Here is a 20,212-nt window from a genome sequence, read left to right as displayed (position 1 = left end):
ATAAAGACACAGCCATATTCCGTTAAAGCCATTTATTCAGTGTTGAAAGAGGGAGCCTCAGAAGTGCCAATAGAGCGGAAATATTATAATTCAGAGCTGGTGAGGCGTCAAGTGTTATCATCTGAGCTCCCTTCACAAGAACCAGGAAGCAGGAGAATGTTTTATGACAGTTCAGCTTCAGAAATGTGTCGCTCAGCTCCCGTTCTTCCCTAATGACTCGTGATTTTCATCCAATTTTCATCCCTTCTCTTTCATCTTCTCCTTCTGCGCTGCTGTGCATCAACAATGTGCAAGGACAGTCACTGTGTAAAAATAGGAAAAAAGGACACACACACACACACATATACATTTGGTACATTTTTATCAAAAGGCTTCCAGGATGCGGTCCAGAAGCTATTTGCTGACAGCCATTTTTAATCCCTCGATTAAAAAAGGAGAAAAGCTTATCTCCTAAAAACAGACATCCAACTGCATCAGTCGGTCGATCTGCTGTTGGCTCGCTGTAAAATATTAAAACAGAGAAAGACAGACCCTGCGTGTTCCACTAAACTGTTGTGGAAGAGCAGCAGAATAAATAGCCTCTCATTTTTCTTCATTTAGCGATATGATGGCATGTAAAACATAAATGTGGATGGAGAGACAAGCTTATGAGCAGGCAGAGCTACAGGGGGCATTTGTTTTTGTTTTTTTGCAGAGGATCAAACATTCAGCGTGAATTCAACATTTTGAACACGAGAGCCTGCGTGTTTGCTGCTGCATCACGCCAGGCCAAAAAAAAAACCCAGGGAGATAGTGATTCATTCTTCAGACTCACGTTTGTCTGTTTGTCCTCTGTGTGCGCTTTAATGGAGATGTGTCAGTGACTCAACTCATCGCTGGGATGACTCGACAACAAAGCACATCTCTGTCTCTCTCTTTTTTATTTTTACACTTGAAGAACAAACTATGCAGTTACTTCTAACCTAGACTAGTTCAAACTCAATGTTGTTAATTTAACAACAATTTATCTGAAAGGCAGGGTTGGTAGTTTTTGAAAAAACTAGTGTAATTTTGAAAGAAGCATTCCCTCAGTGCTCCTTCTACACCCCTCTGTGCTCCCTTAGAAGCCAGAAGAGGACGTGAGCTCATAGCTTCCACTGGTGTAGAATTCATTTTCTCATAATGATAATAATATTCGTAAAAACAACTTGACTAGTTGACTACACACAACAGCCAATGAGATACTCACAGGATACACTCTACATTAAGTGTGGGCTGGTGCACGCAGGGGGTAGAGAAGGAGCAGGGAGACAGAGAGGCTGTGATTGGTTCATCAGATTGGTACCTTGTCGCAGACATTGGTTGACATTTTTACAGGCTTTTTTTTATGAGTTATTAATTACTGTCAGGACCTAAAGATGATTTCACCAAAACTCTTAAATAGTGTATCTGGAGAAAATTACCAACCCCGCCTTTAGTTATAACTGAAACATAGTTATAACTGAAACATAATGCTTTTCCATAAAGGTTAAACTTTATTCATGAACTATGAAAACGAACCTTTGAATTGTTTTTTTTTGCAAACAAGCAGACTGTTGTTCAATCATTTTACAATGCTTTTACAAAAACATTACAATCACATTACAGACTTGATTCTGGGGAAAAACAAAGAAACAAAAAAAAAACAGCTAAAGAAGAACGAAAAAAAGTATGTGATCTTTTCTTTTGCGAACCTTTTGATTCTGATCTACAAAGTCTTACTATTTTTTACAAAAAAATAGAAATAGTTTCTCACTGTAATTAGTTATTGTGTATGTACCATATTTTTGTAGAGGTCTAAATACAGACAGTTCCTTACAAAGTTATTTAAAAAATACAGCGAGCGATTCTAACACGACAGTTTTGGCCCGCAAGAAAAAAAGTTTGGACACCACCGGTGTAAACAAACTCGACTGTGTATGACCGCAGATGGATTTTCAAAACCCCAAAGTTGTGCTGAACCATAATAACCATTAATAAAGTCACAGTGCTCTTTTTATGCACTGCAGGTTGGGGGGATTGCAATTTCATCTGTGCTGTATGTTTAACATGAAGCATATTTGACAATAAAGTACCTTGAACCTTGAACAAGTTCCACATTATAAACCTTCTTGGGGAGTCATTCCTGGAGCATGACCCTGATGAGTTTGATTTGATATGGTTCATGTCCATTCAAGTCTCAGACACACTTGTTTGCCTCTGGCCACTTAGCTGTACAACACACACACGCACACACATACTCACACACACACATACACACACACACAACAAAAAACCTTTGGAGGTAAGAAGAGCATAACTGACTGTTTTTCCGTATAAAAATATCTATCAAACTTTAAGCTACATTATTAGTACACCTGGGTTTGAAACCTAAAAATATCTCAGTGAACATTGTAAATATGTGAGTCCTAATAAACGTGTGTTCTTGGACTTTTAAGCTTATCCACTGTGTTTAAGTATCAGTTTCATCATTTTATAAATGTCATCTTGATTATCAGGTTATGTGTGGATTTCCTATTTGGTCTGTGCTGCTCAGTCAGAGGTCCCTCTCCAGCTGTAGCTTCTTGTCCCTGATGTGCTGGAGGAGAATCGTCCCTCTCTGCTCCACGCTGCGGATCAGCGGCCTGAGCCCGCTGGCCCCCCCCTGGCTTTCCCAGAACTCCCTGTCAGTGTAGAGTGAGCGAAGAAGAAGACTCTCCAGACAGCCTGAGCGCAGCACAGACACTGCTCGCTCTGGAAACCTGATGACAAAAAGTGCAAACGTACTGAAACTTTGACGACTCGAGGCGAAAGAAAAGACGACTCATGAGGGACGTCAAAACTCCTCCTCAGGAGTTCCTGCAAATTACACAAACTTTCTCCTCACACAGGAAACAAAATCATGTGCAATAGTGGCCTAATGTTAGCTAAATATACACTTGATCAAATCATCATGTTGAAGTCTTTCCAACCGTGGGGCACAAAACTATCTTTCGTCTGACTGGATCATCGATCTCTAAAATAGTCTACCTTCCTCCAAGCATGTTCTGATGCTTTTACGATGAACCTCGACTGCAGAGAACAAACAGGCTTTAGTATTCAAAAACATTTCTGTATCCTGACGCTGAAGAGCTGCTTTAAATGATTCCACCCGTCACAATCAATATCTATTCAGTTCAATCACAAAAATCCGTAAATCTAAAGAATACCCGAAGCAATGCAAAAGTAAAACACACTCCAGGAAGTTGTGAGGATCAGAAATGAGCCACTCCTCACCTCCGGAAAATACTACATTTTCAAAGTATTACGTTTCTTACAATTAGTACAAGACTTTAATTTGTATTTTCATTTAGTTTCCCATCATGACCGAAGATATTTAAAAAGCAGATCTCAGTAACCCCAAGTGACAGACCAATGGGAGTTTCTCTCAGCCCTGATTCCTTCACTATATTGGATAGCAGGCTAATTGAATGAACACTAGTCGAATCAGACGGACGTGCCAACAAAACCTGAACAAGCTGATTTAAAAGATTCACCAGGGAAATGTGTGTTTTATTTTCCTGAAACATTTCCTGGAAACGCTGTCTGTGCCCACTGTGAGCTCTGAAACCTTTCCTACATGATGTATTTTACGGAGACAAAGATGAATAAACAGATTAATAATAACTGTAAAACTTAAAAATATAAGCCCATTTCGATGTTTTAACAAATAAAGGCAGATCTCCATTAGAGGCTGTATGACACCAAACATGTAGATCTGTCAAAGAATGACTCTATGCTCTATGTGGCAGGGTCAATGAAGTAAAGTTGTTACAGCCAATTTAAGCCTTTATAGTTTGTTTTGATAAGAGAGATGTGGAGCGTTTGTTTGGTGAGTTATGTTGATTGTTTATTGAGTTTATGTTATTATTATTACTCGGTGTATTTATGACGGTTATGGGGCTATTTATGTTTCATTTTACGTGCTATAATGACATGGAGTAGGCCAATGCGAAGTGGTGTATGGTTGCCACATTGTTTTTTGACCACACGGTTTGAACCTTTTTTTTTTGTACCATTCATCAACTTTTTCATTCGGATAAAATACAAGGATCATTATAAAACCACTTTCTGCAGCTTTCTTTCAATAAAACTCAACAACCGATTTAAAAGGACTCAAAACTGTGGTGCGTCTAATTCCTTCCATACTCCCATTGTGCTGGGCCTCCCAAGAACAAATGGTCGTGACAAAAGTAAATAAATACAAACTAAAACGTGGGACTGTATACTCACTCATCAATGCCTTCAACCAGCCTTAAGTTCAGGTTGTCATCGGATTGCTCCGGCCGGCCGGCGTTATCGATGAACACCAGTCTGGAAGGATCTGCCTTCCTCACCTGAAGAGAGAGACACACACACACACACACACACACTAGTCATTTTGCATTTATTTTACAGAGCCTTCAATCAAATCCTCCATATAAACTTGTCCTCTGACCGAGAATTATTCAGTATTTACTAAGTGTGTCAGGTTCATGTAAGATGAGATTGTGATCCGTACCAGGATGTGAACCAGCAGCAGGTCCTTGGTGTTTGAACACCTGTCATGCAGCAGGTTCTCCACACACAGCTCCGTGGGATCAGGTGTGAAACCACAGCAGTACCTGTCCAGCCGGTCATTCACCTAAAATAACACACACACACACACACACACACACACACACACACACACACACACACACACACACACACACACACAGAGTCATTATATTTGATGCTGAGGTGCACTGCAAAAAGTGAAATCGTTAAATATATAATTTCAAGGCAAATTTTATATTTTATATATAATTTTTCGAATCAGGCAGCTTTCAACTGTTCACGCTTCTCTGCACTCAGTTTTCCAAAACCAAATCTGAAAACACATACAGAGAATAAACTACAGGCAGCTTCTTAGTAAACTAATAAAAGATAAGGATGTGTGTGTGTAGATGCTAATAATAGCAGCCACAGTAGATCATCTGTCTATCAGCTCTTGGTTGGACTGATTCTGACTTTAAAACATGTCGTGACGAGCAGCAGGCGTCGAATAAAATCCACTCTGACAGCTCCCGCTCAGGTTGACACGAAATCACATGAATGTCAACAAGCAGGGTTTTAATGACTTTGGATGAACTGACGTCTGTAACAGGATTCATCGTCTTGAGTCCTAAACATGAAATGAAAACACTTTGGTCATGTGCAGCCAAAAATATAAAGAGTTAACGACTCAGGACATGCCTGTGTCAGGGGAACTTCCAGCAGACATGACATCTGTTAAAAAGGTTTGTCATCCTGATGCATCAGTCTGTCTGACTACTTGGTTAAGCATTACATTCCTGCTGTTTGAACTTCACTGAAAAATGCATTCACAGACTTAAACCCTCTTCATCTATTGAAGCATAGAAACTACTTACAAAGTAGCACGAAGGTTGAATTGGTGCTCTATGAGTGATCTCCCCCTTGATTTAAGGTTCAAGGTTTTCTTTGTCAATTCCAAAATATGTCAGACATACAGTGAAATCGAAATTACGTTTCCCCCCTCCCCACGGTGCAATGTAGATTAAAAAAAAAAAAGATACGGTAAATAAAATAAAACAAGGTAAAAAAAATGGCGGTTTGCCATAATTAAAATGCTCTCACAAACTAACTCCGGGTCAACTTCAGTAAGTCGTCATGAGCTGAAGCTGAGGCAGGTCAAAAACCCTGAGAACCAAAAAAAAAAAAAAAAAGCCAATGTGGAAATTTAAAAAACAAAAAAAACTAAACTGCAATTCCTCGTGTGTCCACTTGAGGCTTGCTCCAGAAGACCTAGAAGTCATGTACACCACAGTATCATATGGTCAGCAGAAATGACCATTTTTACAGCCTGATACAAACAAATGAATTTGATCTGAATAGCTACTGTCTTTATCATCACTGTTCACATAACTCATCAGTTTTGATTTCATGAAGAATAAGAGTTCGGACTGGTGGGCCAAAGCTACACAGCGGTAAACACAGGTGACTGGGGCGCTGTGTGGAAATGGGATTGATGCCTTTCTCCCTGCTGAATCATGGTGGTAAGACTGCAGTAATCAGAGCTCCTGACCTGAACCCTTAAACCATCCTGCACCATCCTCCAGCCTCTCTTCAGTGTGAGAGCTGTGATTTTCTCTCCGCTGTCGGAGTGTGAAACTGACACGAAGCAAGAAGCAAACAGACTCACACTCGATGGGATCTGCCCTCAGGTCCACTGCAGGGTTTTGTTGTGTGTTTGCTCAACCTCTGTGAATATGCAGAATGGTGTGTTGTGCACGTCTTTTGACACGACCTCAAGCCCTCGGGTCAGCAGTGCATGTGTGCGATACACAAGCGTCACAAGTCTTTGTGTGCTTTGTTGTGCAGGAAAGCTGCAGCGCCACAGTTTCCTCTCACTTGTGTGCTGCTTTGAGGAGGCTTCTCACCCTGCTGCCATTTTTCCATCCCACACTGGAGAACACAGATTTTGAGCTCGGTCCAGCAGCCTCGTGGAGACTGAGCCAATATTGACTTACATTGCCAGTGAACAGCAGCAGGCCGCGGGGAAAGACGAGATGTGGCGCTCTGCTGCGGGCAGAGTCAACACAAAATTAAAGTGGAACAGACTGTGAAGTGGATGTGTCGAGGCTGTTTCACAACACACTCCCCCTGCCAGCCTCCATATTCAGCACAACAATAATGGATGTACAAACAAGTCTCTCTTTTCTCATTCCTGACTTTCACACATAACCTGCATGTTATCCTTCATTTACATGAATGCGTTTGTTTTCTGCTAGCTTCTGTTTGGTGCTGCAAGCTCGCTGCAGTCTTTCTTCACTGAACTTTCGGAGTTTTCACGAGTCACTCACACAGCGTGGGCAGCGCGTGCCGTCTTCATTTTTAAAGGTTTTGTTGTAATGAAATTTGACTGTGTGTGGGAGCTGCTCTTTCTCTACTTCCAGCCTCTGGCTATCACACTGCCAGATTCAAAACTCAGCTCTTATGTCCCAAATCCTTCATGGCACATGTTTGGATGGACCTCAGTGGGGACTGAAGAACCTTCTATTTGTCTTTTTTATCAATCATGAATCATTTACCCAAAGTAAGTACAATACAGTCAGCTCATTTACTTTTTATTGTGTTCAACTTTAGGGATTGCTTTTAAACTATTTGGGTGAAAGAGGACGTCACTCGGTTGTAAGGATAAGAGGATCAGCTTCATTTATTTAATTTTTATTCATAAACAGACATGAGCGCTTATAAATCACGAGTTGTGTGTTAAACACCCACGTTGGTTATTCTTTAGTTTTGTGGAGCAGCACGAGTCGAGTCATTCCAGGCAAATAAGTGGAATTATTTGCTAAATGTTTAAATGTCAGTTCGGCATTAAAGCCCCGAGCTTTTGCAGCGTGTTCACGCTTCAATATTATTTAGTGCATCATGCTTTGTGAATTGGACTGTTACCAGGTGCAAATGATGCATAATACATGGCACTACTCACCAGCCTAAACGGCTGAACTTTCACTGAACCTGAGAGATCTCCCAGCAGGTCTCTCAGGTCTTCGGATCAAGGTTTGCATGGTCGTCCCTCACAACAGACCCAAGGAGACGGTGCTTTTCAGGTTTTAGCGCCAACATTTTGGAGAGCTCTGACTTTGGGTTGACTCTTTTAAAAAGCAACTTAAGACCTCTTTGTTTAGACTTCCTTTTGATGAATCTGTTTTTTTTTTATATTGTTGAGGTTTTTGTTTTTTGCTTTGATTGGCCACAATCCTTTGGTAGTGAATTCTCTTCAGACTGTTGTGTGTTTACAGCAGAGCTGCTCCCTTTAGCATGCACACAGACAAGCCAGTGAAGTTAGCGTGCTAATATTTTTTAGACATGACACAAAGAAGAGGATGATTTTTTTTTAAACCAAATTAGAGTTTGGGCTGCTTGAAGGATCCTTTAATGTGTTAGAGGGAAACATGCAGCAGAAAACACCAAAACGTGTCCAACTTGTAAAGATCTGGAGGAGAACAGATATCAAGGCCCTCAAACGCAGAATGAGTTAAACAACAAGCTAGCAGCTTCCTCTTCAGCCTTCACTTTATCTGCTCCTGTATCCCAGAATGCAAAGCTCAAATGTAACAGAAGAGCTGCTTCCATACTAGAGGAGAGAATACAACATGTTAAAATGCTTTTAGTTTCTCTGGGTTCGGGTAAGATGCCAGAACCCAGATGTTCCAGACAAAAAGACTAAAAGAAGAAAAGATGACTTCCTGTGGTTAGCTGAAGGGTTACACGCTGGATTATTTATGAGGCTGGGTAAAAAGACAAAAAGCCTGGTCACTAAGTAGCATGCACATATCCTTCTAAACATTCATAGCTTCAGTTTTGTACAGATATAAATGCACATGTTACCAATAGATGATCTACCAGCATAAGTGGGAGAACTTTTATTAGTGACTCCACTTCCTCTCTGTTAGCAGAGCGTCAGTCTCGGAGTGTTGTCTGAGCGTGATCACATTTTTACTGATTTAATCTGAGTACGCCACAAACATGCTGAGCAAGCTGAGTCCAGGTCGATTCTCCGTCACAGTGCTGCGAGGGAGCGGTGTGAAGCAGACTGTGTTTCACTCTGAAAGCCTGCACCAAAAATGTAACTTTATCCTCCTCTCCACCGTCCTCTCCAGGGTGTCCTCCTCTGACGCTCTGCGTGTGTGTGTGTGTGTGTGTGAGAATGAGTGAAGGTGTGTCCTTCACACTGCTCCTCCTGTGCTTTGGTGTTTGGTTCCCTGCTATCAGAGCCCAGGGAGGTGTTAAGGGAGCAGGTAGGAACAAGTGTTCAGAGGCGTGCTCATCGGCTCTCAGCAGATCAATAGGAGGCTATTAGAGCTTGGCCCTGTTACAGGGATTGACTTCTGGCAGCGAGGGGGAGAGAGCTGCCTCATGGGTTATTCATATACAGCCACACACACACACACACACACACACACACTGCAGATGTGTGTTAGACACACGTTCAGTCTTAGTGTGTGGACAGCACAACGCAGGACAAAAGTTCCTCCTGGAGGTTGCAAAATCGGCGACACTGTGCAGCCTCTGCAAAGCTGAACCTGACACAAACACATTTACAGAACCACACTATGTACGGCAGCTATGCTAAATACATGAATACTGCTAAAAGACTATAAGGTTGGAGTGAAGCCAGAGTGTTTCGAGCAGGCCCTGCTGACCGGCTGAAGAGGAGGTCATGACCTGGCTTATGATCATCATTTTTTTGTTGCTTCTTATAATGCTGCAGTCTGAATTTTAGGGCCTGTGATCATTGACAGCTTATTTTGTTCTGGCAGCACTTCAATTTCAAAGTGCTTCTCACCAGCATTTACTGTTGCTAGGTTACGGAAGTTGGCTCACAGCACCTCAACTTTCCTCAGTAGTGACCAGGTCTGTTTCAAAGTACTCTGTATGCTAAGCATCTGCTGCTTTTATTGCAGGGATGTGTCACAGAGAAAACAGTGTAAAGCAGTCATGTCCTCGCGTTAGCAGCAACTCCAAACCCCAACATTGTCCCCATGAAAAAGAACTGAGTGATCTTTGAAGCTTTATCAATTCAGCCATTCAACAAGCCGGCTCCTTTCTGTGCACGTCTCGACTCGAAAGTACGTCAGCGCCTGTCGCAGTGGATTCTTTTGGATTAACCTTTGTACAAATGAACTGACTGTCCGTGTTTATGGAAAGTCTTTGATACACACGAGGACTGAGGAGAGACACAGCTTCACACTTAGATAACATTGTTTGTGAGCAGCAGTCATGCTTAACACACTCAAAGAAAACCAGATGAAATATCCTCCTCAGATCAGTTCTTCTTGATCAAAAGGACCTGACTGTTTTTAGGCTGCACAGTGGTGAAATGTTAGTGATGCTGGTTTAAATCCCCTTTGGACAGGGTTTTCCTGTGTGGAGTTTGCATGTTCTCTCCGGGTATTGGACTTGCTCCCACAGTCCAAAGATGTGCTTGTAAGGTCAAGTAGGGACTCTAAATTTCTGTTGATGTGAATGAGAGTGTGGCGAGGAGATTTCCTTATGTGTGAAGAAGGGTTTAAAGTCAGACATGTGACGCCCAGCAAACAGTCCAGGGTGTATACCACCTCTCACAAATCACAGCTGGGATCCGCTCCAGCCCGAACAGGAAACATGGCATAGATAACTCATGGTTTGAATGTATTGTTTTGTTTTCTCTCGGGCTGTACTCAATTCAAAACTGTATCAGGGAAAAAAAGAACAGGCTCATAGGGAAATCATTTCAAGTGTCATCTTTTAACTATTTATGTATTTATGAATTTCTCTTGATCCCAGGATTTAACTCTCTAGGCCCCTTAAAAATACTCACACTTAAGTCCCTGTGGCCCAAAAACAGATCCTTCTCATAAAAATGTAAAAATGTCATATCATTTTTTTCCTTCACTTTCAAAGTTTCAAATCTTCTAGATAACTTATTTTATGTTTTTTGTCCCATTTTTGTCATAAGAGCCCCTGATTTTTTCAATCAGAGAATCCCAAAATATACAAAATTGAAAACAGTGGAATATTTGGGATGAGGTTATTGGAGCCTTGACATGGTCAGTAATCAATAACACCATTGATTTTGATGCACTTTTATTTTTTGGAGCAATGAGAATTTATTCACACAAACGTACACTTAAGGCCCAACACTGGTCCCTCTCATGAACGTGTAATAAAAGTGCAATTAATAATATTTTTTTCACTTCAGACCGAACCATACATTTAAAGTTTTATATCATTTTTTCCAAATATTTGTCATGTTTTTTTATGCCCTTGTTGTCATATGACCCTGATTTCAGATGCTGAGCCTGATTAGTAACCGAAGAGCAGACTCACACTAAGAATGTTTTTCTTGCAGCAGAAGTCAAAGAGCATTTCTCTTGGATAATCACAACAGTATTTTTTGTGATGTAAACATGATTATTGTGGGTAGCTTTGATTTTATGCTCTGAAGTTCAAAGCCAGTTATTGCCTTTCTCAGTATTTGTGGCTTCATAACGTGCATGTAAACTTATCCACATATGAATTATTAACTGCAACTTTCATGGCTCCACAGCCGTAAAAACACTGAAACGCATGCTCCAAGATGACAACATTCAATATTTGAGACCACAAGATGACATATTTAGTGCAAAATATTCGAGAGCTACATTTAAAAATGTGTTTTGTTGTCTAAAAATAAAAGCAAGTCCCCAAACCGTTTCTTTTCTATTTCATGTGTTGGTCGTGTGCTGCTGAGACGAGAGATGGGAAACATTTCCTGCAGTGTTATTCTGGCACTGTGCCTCTGTAGAGAGCTGTCACAACTATAAAAAACACAGCTTGAATATTGCTAATATATTACCTTCAACTGGAAACAGGATCAAAATGTTGTTTTCATTGTGGCAATTACAATTTCTCTTAGCCAAGAAGTCTGGAAAAGTGTTTGTGACGCTGTCTCAATGTAAAGTCTATGTGCAGAGCACAATGTGTGCAAAAACACATCTATTCAGCCGAATGCACAATCAGGTCCAGTCAGATATTCTATGTAAAAAGTCATACATTTTCATAATTTGGTGGGTTGTAGTTGTAGATGTGTCTTTATTGCTGCTTCTTGTAATGTTTGTTGGCAGTTCTTGTGGATGATCTGATTATAAAAGTGGTCATCTGTCTCCAGCATGCTGATAAGAGAGTTAAATTTATTCGAGTTACACTATTGGGATTACTCTGATCTGTGGATATCATTACCTTTCCAACTTCCTCCATACTAAATCAGCAGCTTTTAACAAGATGGTGTGTAAAGATGAATCGGCATATCGCATGGATAACTGGCATGCTTCCCAGACAGCAGATCTCTTTGCAGTCAGCAGTGAGCGCGCTAATCGGGGCTAATGTCTGTGTTTACTTTTGGACTCGAGAGAAAAGCATTTTCATGCAGGCTTCAATATCTCCCTCCAAAAATGTCTTTCTACCCGATCCAGAATCTGATGATGATGATGGAAAAGTCCCCTCCTGTCCTAACAGCACGTGATGCGAGTGAGCGTCAGCGACAAAATCAGCCTCATTCTCCTGTTTCCTAATTGACTGTTCTAACCGGCGACGCAGCGTGCTGTTTTGCGAACTTTGACTTTGGCTTTGACAACACCGGCTGATAATAAGGAGTGTTGTGATTTAATGGATATATTGTGGACAGCCAGCGTGGGATCATGCATGCATCATTCTCTCTTTTATAATATATTGTTATGTGCCAGTGGTAAACCGTTCTCCTTCTCCACCTTTGGATGCCGCTCTCTCTCGCTCTCGCTCGCTCTCTCTTTCTCGTTACCTTGTAAAGGCTTTCTTGATATCCTCACCTTCCAATATTTGAGCAAAAAAACAAACAACCATGGCACCGTCATTAGGAGCTGACACCTCATAAACGAGCTCCACTCAAAATGTAAATCCAAAGACACACACACAGACACACACACACAGACACACACAGACACACACACACACACACACAAACACTCAGGGAGACAAAAGCATACACAAGACGTGCAGACATGCCCGGAGCTGTGCTGGGTCATTTATTGAACTCACATCATTACATCCAAACAGACCAACACTGAGACATCAATACAACTTTACACACACACACACACACACACACACACACACACACACACACACACACACACACACACACACACACACACACACACACACACACACACACACACACACACACACACACACACACACAGGTATTTCTTCATTAACTTTCACCATTATGTAGACGGTATCGACTAATTTGATCTACTGTGACCTCTTTACCTTTTCACCAGTCAGAAATTAATTATCTAATTACGCTCAGGAACAACAACAGAAAATCTCTCTTAGTGGAAGAGAGGTGAAGAAAGCTTTTGTAGCCTATAGAAGAAGATTCTTTTGTTTTACGGTTCTTGTGTCAATGAAACGGCTGAAACAACTTACTTTAGTAAAAAATAAAAATTGGAAGAAAATTCAGAAACACGATGTAAGTTAAAACATCGTTTTAGCATCGTAAAAGCACCGTTTTACACTTTTGACTTATAAATAATCTAAATAACAGGAACATTCTGCAAAGTGGACTTAGACTTCAGAGCAGGTTTTTGTTGGTCCATGGCACAGTCCTAAAGACAGGCATGTACCTCCTGTCATCACCACACTTTAAGATAAACACTCGCAGTTCTTCTAATCAACACAATTTCACCTGCTTTTTACACGATGTGGGTGCTCGATGAGAAACACACCTGACCTGCACTAAGACCGGCAGCACATGTGTTTGTGGTAACCAATAACTTATCTCGGTACCTTCCAGGTTCAATAACGCTGTTACAATTACTGAGCACGCCTTACTCGTTGCTTCATGTGAAAGGATGAGGTTATGTTGCTAACGCCAGCACAGCATCATCATGGGAGAAAGAACATTGTATGCTTTAAACAAACACAGACTGATGATGTCTCTGAAAAAGCAATACAAAGGATAAGGATAAACTTTATTGATCCCCCAATGGGGGAAATTTGGTTGTTACAGCAGCTCAAAAAACAGGAAATATAAACAGCACAGATAGCAAAAAGGTCTAAAAACAGCGATGAGCAAGTTTGCATTCACTCAATAAAGGAAGACGTGTACTGTTTTACTGATTACTGTATCTTCCCCTGCTCGAGTTAACGAGAATAAACGAGAGTAAAGCAGTGAGTTTTCAGTTATGTGCAGCAAAGAAAACTTATTTCACAAAAACAGCGAGCTGAACAACAGCAAGCTTTTCCAAGGTGTCCTTGGGCAATACAACTGACCCCGTAATGCTCATGTTGCTTTGTTGGCAGCTTATGAATGTGTATGAATGGGATTAGTTCCTTCTTGTCTCTTTACTCAGCAGCCTCTACCATCAGTGTGTGAATGTGTCGCTGTGACACTTTGAGTATTCAGAAGACTAGAAAAGCTCTCTACAAGCTCACGTACCACAACAGAAACGTCAGTAACGAGCCTAACACAGGCGAAGACACTTTGGGCTGTGTGTCACATTAAAGGCTTCCATGTATTCACACCTGCGTCACTCACGGCAGCAAAAAAAACACAAGAACGATAAGTGTCATGACTCGGAGTCTTCTGTTGAAATATCAACTTCAGGTGGACAGATATACTCCTAAAAGCATGTCATAAAACCTCTGTCGAAAAAACACTGATTTGTTTTGTTTCCTTTTGAGAAGGTTTAACATCTCATCCATACTGACAGTACTTCTCTCTTCATGGAAGCAGAGGAGGCGTGTGTGTGCTTCACCAATAAAACTCTGCAGTATCATTATATCAAAACACACTGTGCAAAACGTTCAACTCATCTGATGCTGCTACGACCGACACTGCAGGAGCTTCGGCTCTGAATGTGCTGAGCATTAAACATCTGTTGCACAGCATGTCAGCGAGCCTCTTGGTAACGAGGACAACTTTACACAACATGAACACAATGCAATAAAATACCAATAGCGTGATCAATAGTCAGTCGAGCAGCCGAGACATTCGATTTGAGCCATGTTGCATTTAATGCATTTGTGGAATTTTCTCTGAGGTATAAGATACTTTACGTTCAGTCCAGTCAGATATTTTTCTCCCTACAGGGTCTCATACAGGAAATCATCTCCCCGCCATCGGCAAAAAGAGGCTTTTATGCACAGATTTATTGATAATCAATGGTTTGTGCCTCATACATATTTAACATTCAAGCCACCACAACACTTTTAACACACAACCTATAAAACCGAGTTAATAGTTTGCAGCTGCTTCCACTGCTGACAGAATAGTATTTGCTGCTTTACATTATAATATGAGCCACACACTGCCTGGCTGAACTCTTGTTTAACCCTCACAGAGAACAGGGACACTTTCTGCAGAGTGGGAGGATCTCTGCAAACAGCTTTATACTTCTAATGTGTGAGATCAGATGGCATCTTATCTCAATTACACTAAAGACCAATCTTTGATCACAGACTAAATGAAATGACTGGGCCTGCTAGGACATCTGCTGTGTGTGTGTGTGTGTGTGTGTGTGTGTGTGTGTGTGTGTGTGTGTGTGTGTGTGTGTGTGTGTGTGTGTGTGTGTGTGTGTGTGTGTGTGTGTGTGTGTGTGTGTGTGTGTGTGTGTGTGTGTGTGTGTGTACGTGTGTGTGTGTGTGTGTGTGTGTGTGTGTGTGTGTGTGTGTGTGTGTGTGTGTGTGTGTGTGTGTGTGTGTGTGTGTGTGTGTGTGTGTGTGTGTGAGAGATAGAGATGAGAGCAGAGATGAGTCACTACCATTCAGCTTGTTTCTTTCCTATTTTTGTTGTTTTCTTAACTAAGCAAATTAAAAAAACAAGTTTAAAAAAACAAACTAGGCTATTGGGCGACGCAGCAGCAGATTGGCTGATATTTTGAGAGTGAAATAAATAACAAAGGCGGAAGAGTAGATGTGGATTAGGTTTACTTCCAGGGTATAAAAATGACTCAATATGCACAGTTATTTATACGCGAAATGGCTGTAACTTCTCCCTCAGCCTCGATGGACTGTTTTCTTTGTGAAGCCAAGAAAAGCTCATATAAACCCATTATTGATCAACTTCCCTTACTGTAACACTTTAGGTACACCTATGCACCATCAATTAGTTACTTATTAGCAAGCACACTAGTAACATAGTGGCTCTTAATTAGTCATTATTACGTACTTATTAATGCCTTATTCTGCATGGCCTTATTATACAACTAATTAATGGTGAGTAGGTGTTCCCTAACTTACTCAAATCTAAGTGGACCTTGTATTCAGAAGCTTCAACAGTGACATGGAACTGTTCATTTAATACTAATAATCATGTTTGTGTGCTTTTTAAGGAAAGAAAACAGTGAGAAATCACAAACCCAGTTTGACTAAGAAAAACGAGAAACAAAAAATAACAAAAAAAAATCACTCAGGTGTTAGATGACTAAATGCTTTTCCTCAATGTTTCTGTCCAAGCCTTCTCATATAAGCATGAGCTCATGAAATGTCCACAAATATGTGAATGTGATTGTGATTGATTGTTTAATACCTTCTCTGCTCGCTGCTTGTTTTTTTAAAACGACCCATGCAGTACACGTAGCATTGATACAAATGTAACTCTGTCATCATCGTGTTGGACTCCTCACCTTCCATCTTGGATTTTGTTTATAAACCTGACACTGTGACTTCGCCCAGAGTTGCTCTGCTCACATGCTGTCTTTACTGGACGAGTCTTTTCAGTAAAACCAGCACTCCACCAGTTTTTTTTAATATATTCATAAATAATGCATGATAATGATGAAATGAGGGAGAAACGATGTGAATAAGTGGAGCCTTCAGCCTCGTCCGAGTCTTTAAATATACCAGAATGTGGTCACTTGAAAAACCCCTTGACGCCTGAATTTGTTTCCAAGTATTAAAACGTTTTTCTTACACGTGTTTCTGCTTTCAAGTAGACGCTAAATTACGTTTATTTAAAAATATCACATAAAATATACATAAAAATAGCACATACATAGCATGTCAAACGGATGTTGTTCTGTCTCCGACTGGTCCTATGACAAACTAACGCTTGCAAAAGGTTCCTCGGTTTGTACTGAAAGTGCATCAACCGGCAGTGGAGGAATACGGACGCTGTTTTGGCTGCATTTGGAGAGAAGGCGGTTTGAACACTGCAAATTTGCGACAACAGGCCACTGTACGGAGGCCGTGGTCCTCCAAGAGAGAGACCCAGGTTCAAATCCAACTTGAGACTCCTCTCCGATACGTCATTCCCGTCTCTCTCTGTCCCATCTCTAAATAAAGGCATGCGAAGCCCCAAAACACACTTTTTAAAAAAATCAACCAAAAGAAACAAAACAAAAAAAAGGTTGTCTTTCACAGTCACTAATTTAGTCAGTAGCTACGTGCAATGTCATGTTTCCAGGAATTAACTGTAGTAGTCACAGCTACAGCACCACCCAGTTCATCACTTACTGTATGTCTGACCTGGAATAGACGCGTTTTAGTGCCACATATAATTGGTGCATTCTGTCGTGCAGACCTTAGAGAGAACAGTTTAGAAATGTCTGAGTCCTTTATGCTTGAAACTACTTAAATTAGTATAATTAAAACATGTCCTCCTCCTTATAATCCTGACTCCCTTTTAGGAAGGAAAACACCATCTTTTAGAAAAGAAAAGATCATTAGAATAATGAAAAATGTCACGTCTGTTTTTGGTTGGTCTGACTGAAGCTGGAGAATCCTTACCTGCAGTAAGAAGTCAAAGAGAGCCAGTCTGCCCCACTCTGAGTGGTGGACTCCCACACAGGGTGCTGACCTCGGGTCTGCTTCACTCCCACAGTGGGCCTGCAGCAGCTTCTGGTACTGGACCCAGCTGAGCGGTATTGAGTTCTGGTCGTTGTCTCTATCGGACAGGTGCTGAATGTCTGGATCCCACCACACTACAGGTCTGGGGATACCCCTGATGTACCGATACGGTAGAATCTCACTGGTGAAAGCCCTCAGCACTGCAGGGAGGCTTCTGTTGAGTCCCAGGACCCGGTCCAGGTGGAAGGCAAACACTTCAAACCAGTCATCAGTGCGTTTGATCAGGGAGCAGAGCCCCCGCTGGCAGCTCTCACTGTGGGATTCTGGATGTCTTTGGACCCGCTCGGGGGAATCCCTCTCCTGCGATGGCTGCAGTGAGGAACAAAGATTACAGTTATATCAGTCAATTAATGAAATACAAAGAGAGCACCAAGTCGTATTAGAAATGATTCTCAATCTTTAAAGCCTGGAGCTACACTTTGATCACTGTTAAACTTAGTTAATAATAATAACACATTTTAGGCCAGCAGCAGGGGGCCGATGGCCCGCCCTTAATACCTGATTGGTCAACCCAGATGCCAACCCAAAACCAACCATCAACTCTTAAAGGACTGAACAGTTTTGTATGTGCACACTTATTATACTTCCCACATTAAAATGCAATTTAAAACCAGAAGTTTACCCTTGTTTTCAATCATTTCTACACAAATTAAAATAACTTAAAGTTGCTGAAGTGTTCTCTGCATAAAACCAAGTGCCGTACATGTCCTCTTTGATAAAAGGGGAACAAAATGAGTCATATGTTGTACATGTCTGTGGGACAGGCTTGGTATTTTGGGCTGTATAAATAAAATGAATTTAACCTGACAGGATAAACACGAGGGCTGTGCCAGGTCATCACTGACTTGTTGTTATAAAACAGCTCATGTGGGAGACAAATAACAAAAATAAATGAATAAACTAATAACATTTATTCCACATTGCATCAAATTCAAATGAACTTCTAATAAAGCCTGTGTACCTGCTGGTGTGCGGGGGGATGCAGTGCCACCTGAAGCACCTGTCCATGTGCAGGCACCCGGGCCTTACTGACCACCTCTCCCCCGGCCAGGAGCTCCATCTTCTGGACGTCATCCTCGCTGAGCCAGGGGAGAGACCGGAGATGGGAACTAATCCTGATCCTCCTGTGGTCACTCTCTGGGAAATCTTGCTCTGTAAAGCTCCTGCACCAGTGACTGTCATCTTTCTTCATGGCTGCCTCTGGTTTGGACAAAGCCTTTCGTTGCCGCAGCGAGCCAGGATTCTTCTTCGCTTCAGCGGGATCCCCTGAGAGATTACGGTGTTTCCTCAGATCCCTGGAGGGCTTTTTCACAGCCTGCTGCTCCTTATTGACTTTGTCAGTTTTCCCAGAGAGCTGTCTGTGTTTTCTTAAAGCTTGGTGAAGTTCTGTTAGCTCTGCAGTTGTACGGCTGCCATGTATTTGTGTGTCTGCCTTTGTGTTTCTGTGTTTATCCTCCCATCTGTCTGCCTGCCTCTCTGCAGCTTTTCTGTGAGCGTTTGCAGGAGCAGATATACGTGCTGCTGTAGATTTATTCTGTTTCAGACGAATGTATGTCAGTGCAGGGTGCAGTGAGCTGTGGTTGCTTGGCCTGACTCTATGCTTTGGGCCGTCGTTGACGGTAAACTCTGGGAGATTGGGACGATGACGACTGGTTTGATGGCGGCCTGCGCCTGCGATTGCTTTTCTTTCAGAAGCAACGCCTCCTCTGTGTTTATCGCTGTGCCAGTCTGTGTCACTTCTCTCTCTGATGCTGTTTTTGTCATTGCCGGCGGCGTCTCTGAAACGCCTAGGTGCCGCTGCATGTTTAGACATCTCTTTTCCAGCGTTGGATTTCCAGGCCCCGCTGTGGATGTGACTGAGACGCTGCTGGAATGCGACGGCAGGAGGGAGCTCCACCATCCCGGGCCTTGATCTGAACTCCCCAGCGGAGCTCAGGGCTCGGGATGGCCGCCGGTCGATGTTAAAGATGGGCGAAGGGATAGGGAGCGTCATCGTCATCACAGCAATTGTGAGGAATAGGAAGAAGAATGGAGACAGGAGGAGAAGCCATTTTCGACCACAGCAGACTTTTGACCACACTCGCCAGGCCTGGAAGGAAAAAAACAGGAAGCAACACAAGTTAGAAGGAGACCAGCAAAACCATGATTATATGGAGGATCACCGTAATTTGCGAAGATAGCATTTAGAGTGAAGAGAAAGAAGCAATCTGAATAGTGTGGGGTTAAGTTTAGGCTAAGCTGAAGTCTTTTGGCTCCAGGCATGAGAGAGCAAAATGTGTTCATGATTCACACTCTGTGAGGCCGAGAAGGGAGCAGAAAACAAAACAACTATGCTTTGGCACGTCACCCTGTTCTCTTCTGTGATATCACACTCGTGTTGTGTGACCTTTTCAGTGTTTATTTCCCAAAATGGAAATGAACGCGATAAGCAGGAATACAGCTCCAGAGAGAAAGACAGAAAGAGTGCCGAGCTGAAACATCCCGTCTGTGCTGCACAAATCCCAATATGTAAGCGGCAGAATATAAAGCTTGTTTCCAGGAGCTTCCAGCAGAATTGGACTTATCCAGCTGAGACCAATATGATTTTGGCACGCTCATAATTCAGTGTTGCCTCCTGCACACAATGCACAGCAAAAGCAAAAGGCAATATTTTACACATACACTCTTTTGACACATACGGAAACCTCCTGAAAAGCTCAGGAGATTCCCCGGAGGAGCCGTACGTGAGAACGCAAACAGCCACTTGTTTCGCTCAGACTTCACCCGGAGCTTCTCC

The 20,212-nt window shown here is 42.0% G+C and overlaps 1 protein-coding gene across 1 annotated transcript; it reads right to left on the bottom strand.

Moving 5' to 3' along the window:
* Nucleotides 1-1,643: 1,643 nt before the first annotated feature.
* On the bottom strand, nt 1,644-19,565 carry gask1a (golgi associated kinase 1A). The gene is made up of 5 exons (XM_079344788.1): nt 18,398-19,565; nt 17,317-17,745; nt 4,538-4,660; nt 4,270-4,373; nt 1,644-2,759 (listed from the first exon to the last, which is right to left on the bottom strand). Exons 1-5 carry the CDS (start codon nt 19,433-19,435, stop codon nt 2,555-2,557), a joined length of 1,899 nt encoding a protein of 632 aa, XP_079200914.1. The 5' UTR covers nt 19,436-19,565; the 3' UTR covers nt 1,644-2,554.
* Nucleotides 19,566-20,212: the final 647 nt, after the last annotated feature.

Source organism: Symphodus melops, assembly GCF_947650265.1.
Source record: "Symphodus melops genome assembly, chromosome: 5".
Taxonomy (NCBI): Eukaryota; Metazoa; Chordata; class Actinopteri; order Labriformes; family Labridae; genus Symphodus; species Symphodus melops.
Note: the sequence above shows the minus strand (reverse complement) of the source record. Positions and strands in the feature narration are given on the sequence as shown.

Bases quoted from the DNA above. Each gene is read 5' to 3' on its own strand.
- gask1a (XM_079344788.1), bottom strand. From the start codon at position 19,435: ATGACGATGACGCTCCCTATCCCTTCGCCCATCTTTAACATCGACCGG. The intron at 4,661-17,316 runs GTAAGGATTCTC...GTGTTATTTTAG, and splicing joins TCTTTGACTTCTTACTGCAG to GTGAATGACCGGCTGGACAG. The intron at 2,760-4,269 runs GTGAGTATACAG...TTTTGTCATCAG, and splicing joins CTGGTTGAAGGCATTGATGA to GTTTCCAGAGCGAGCAGTGT.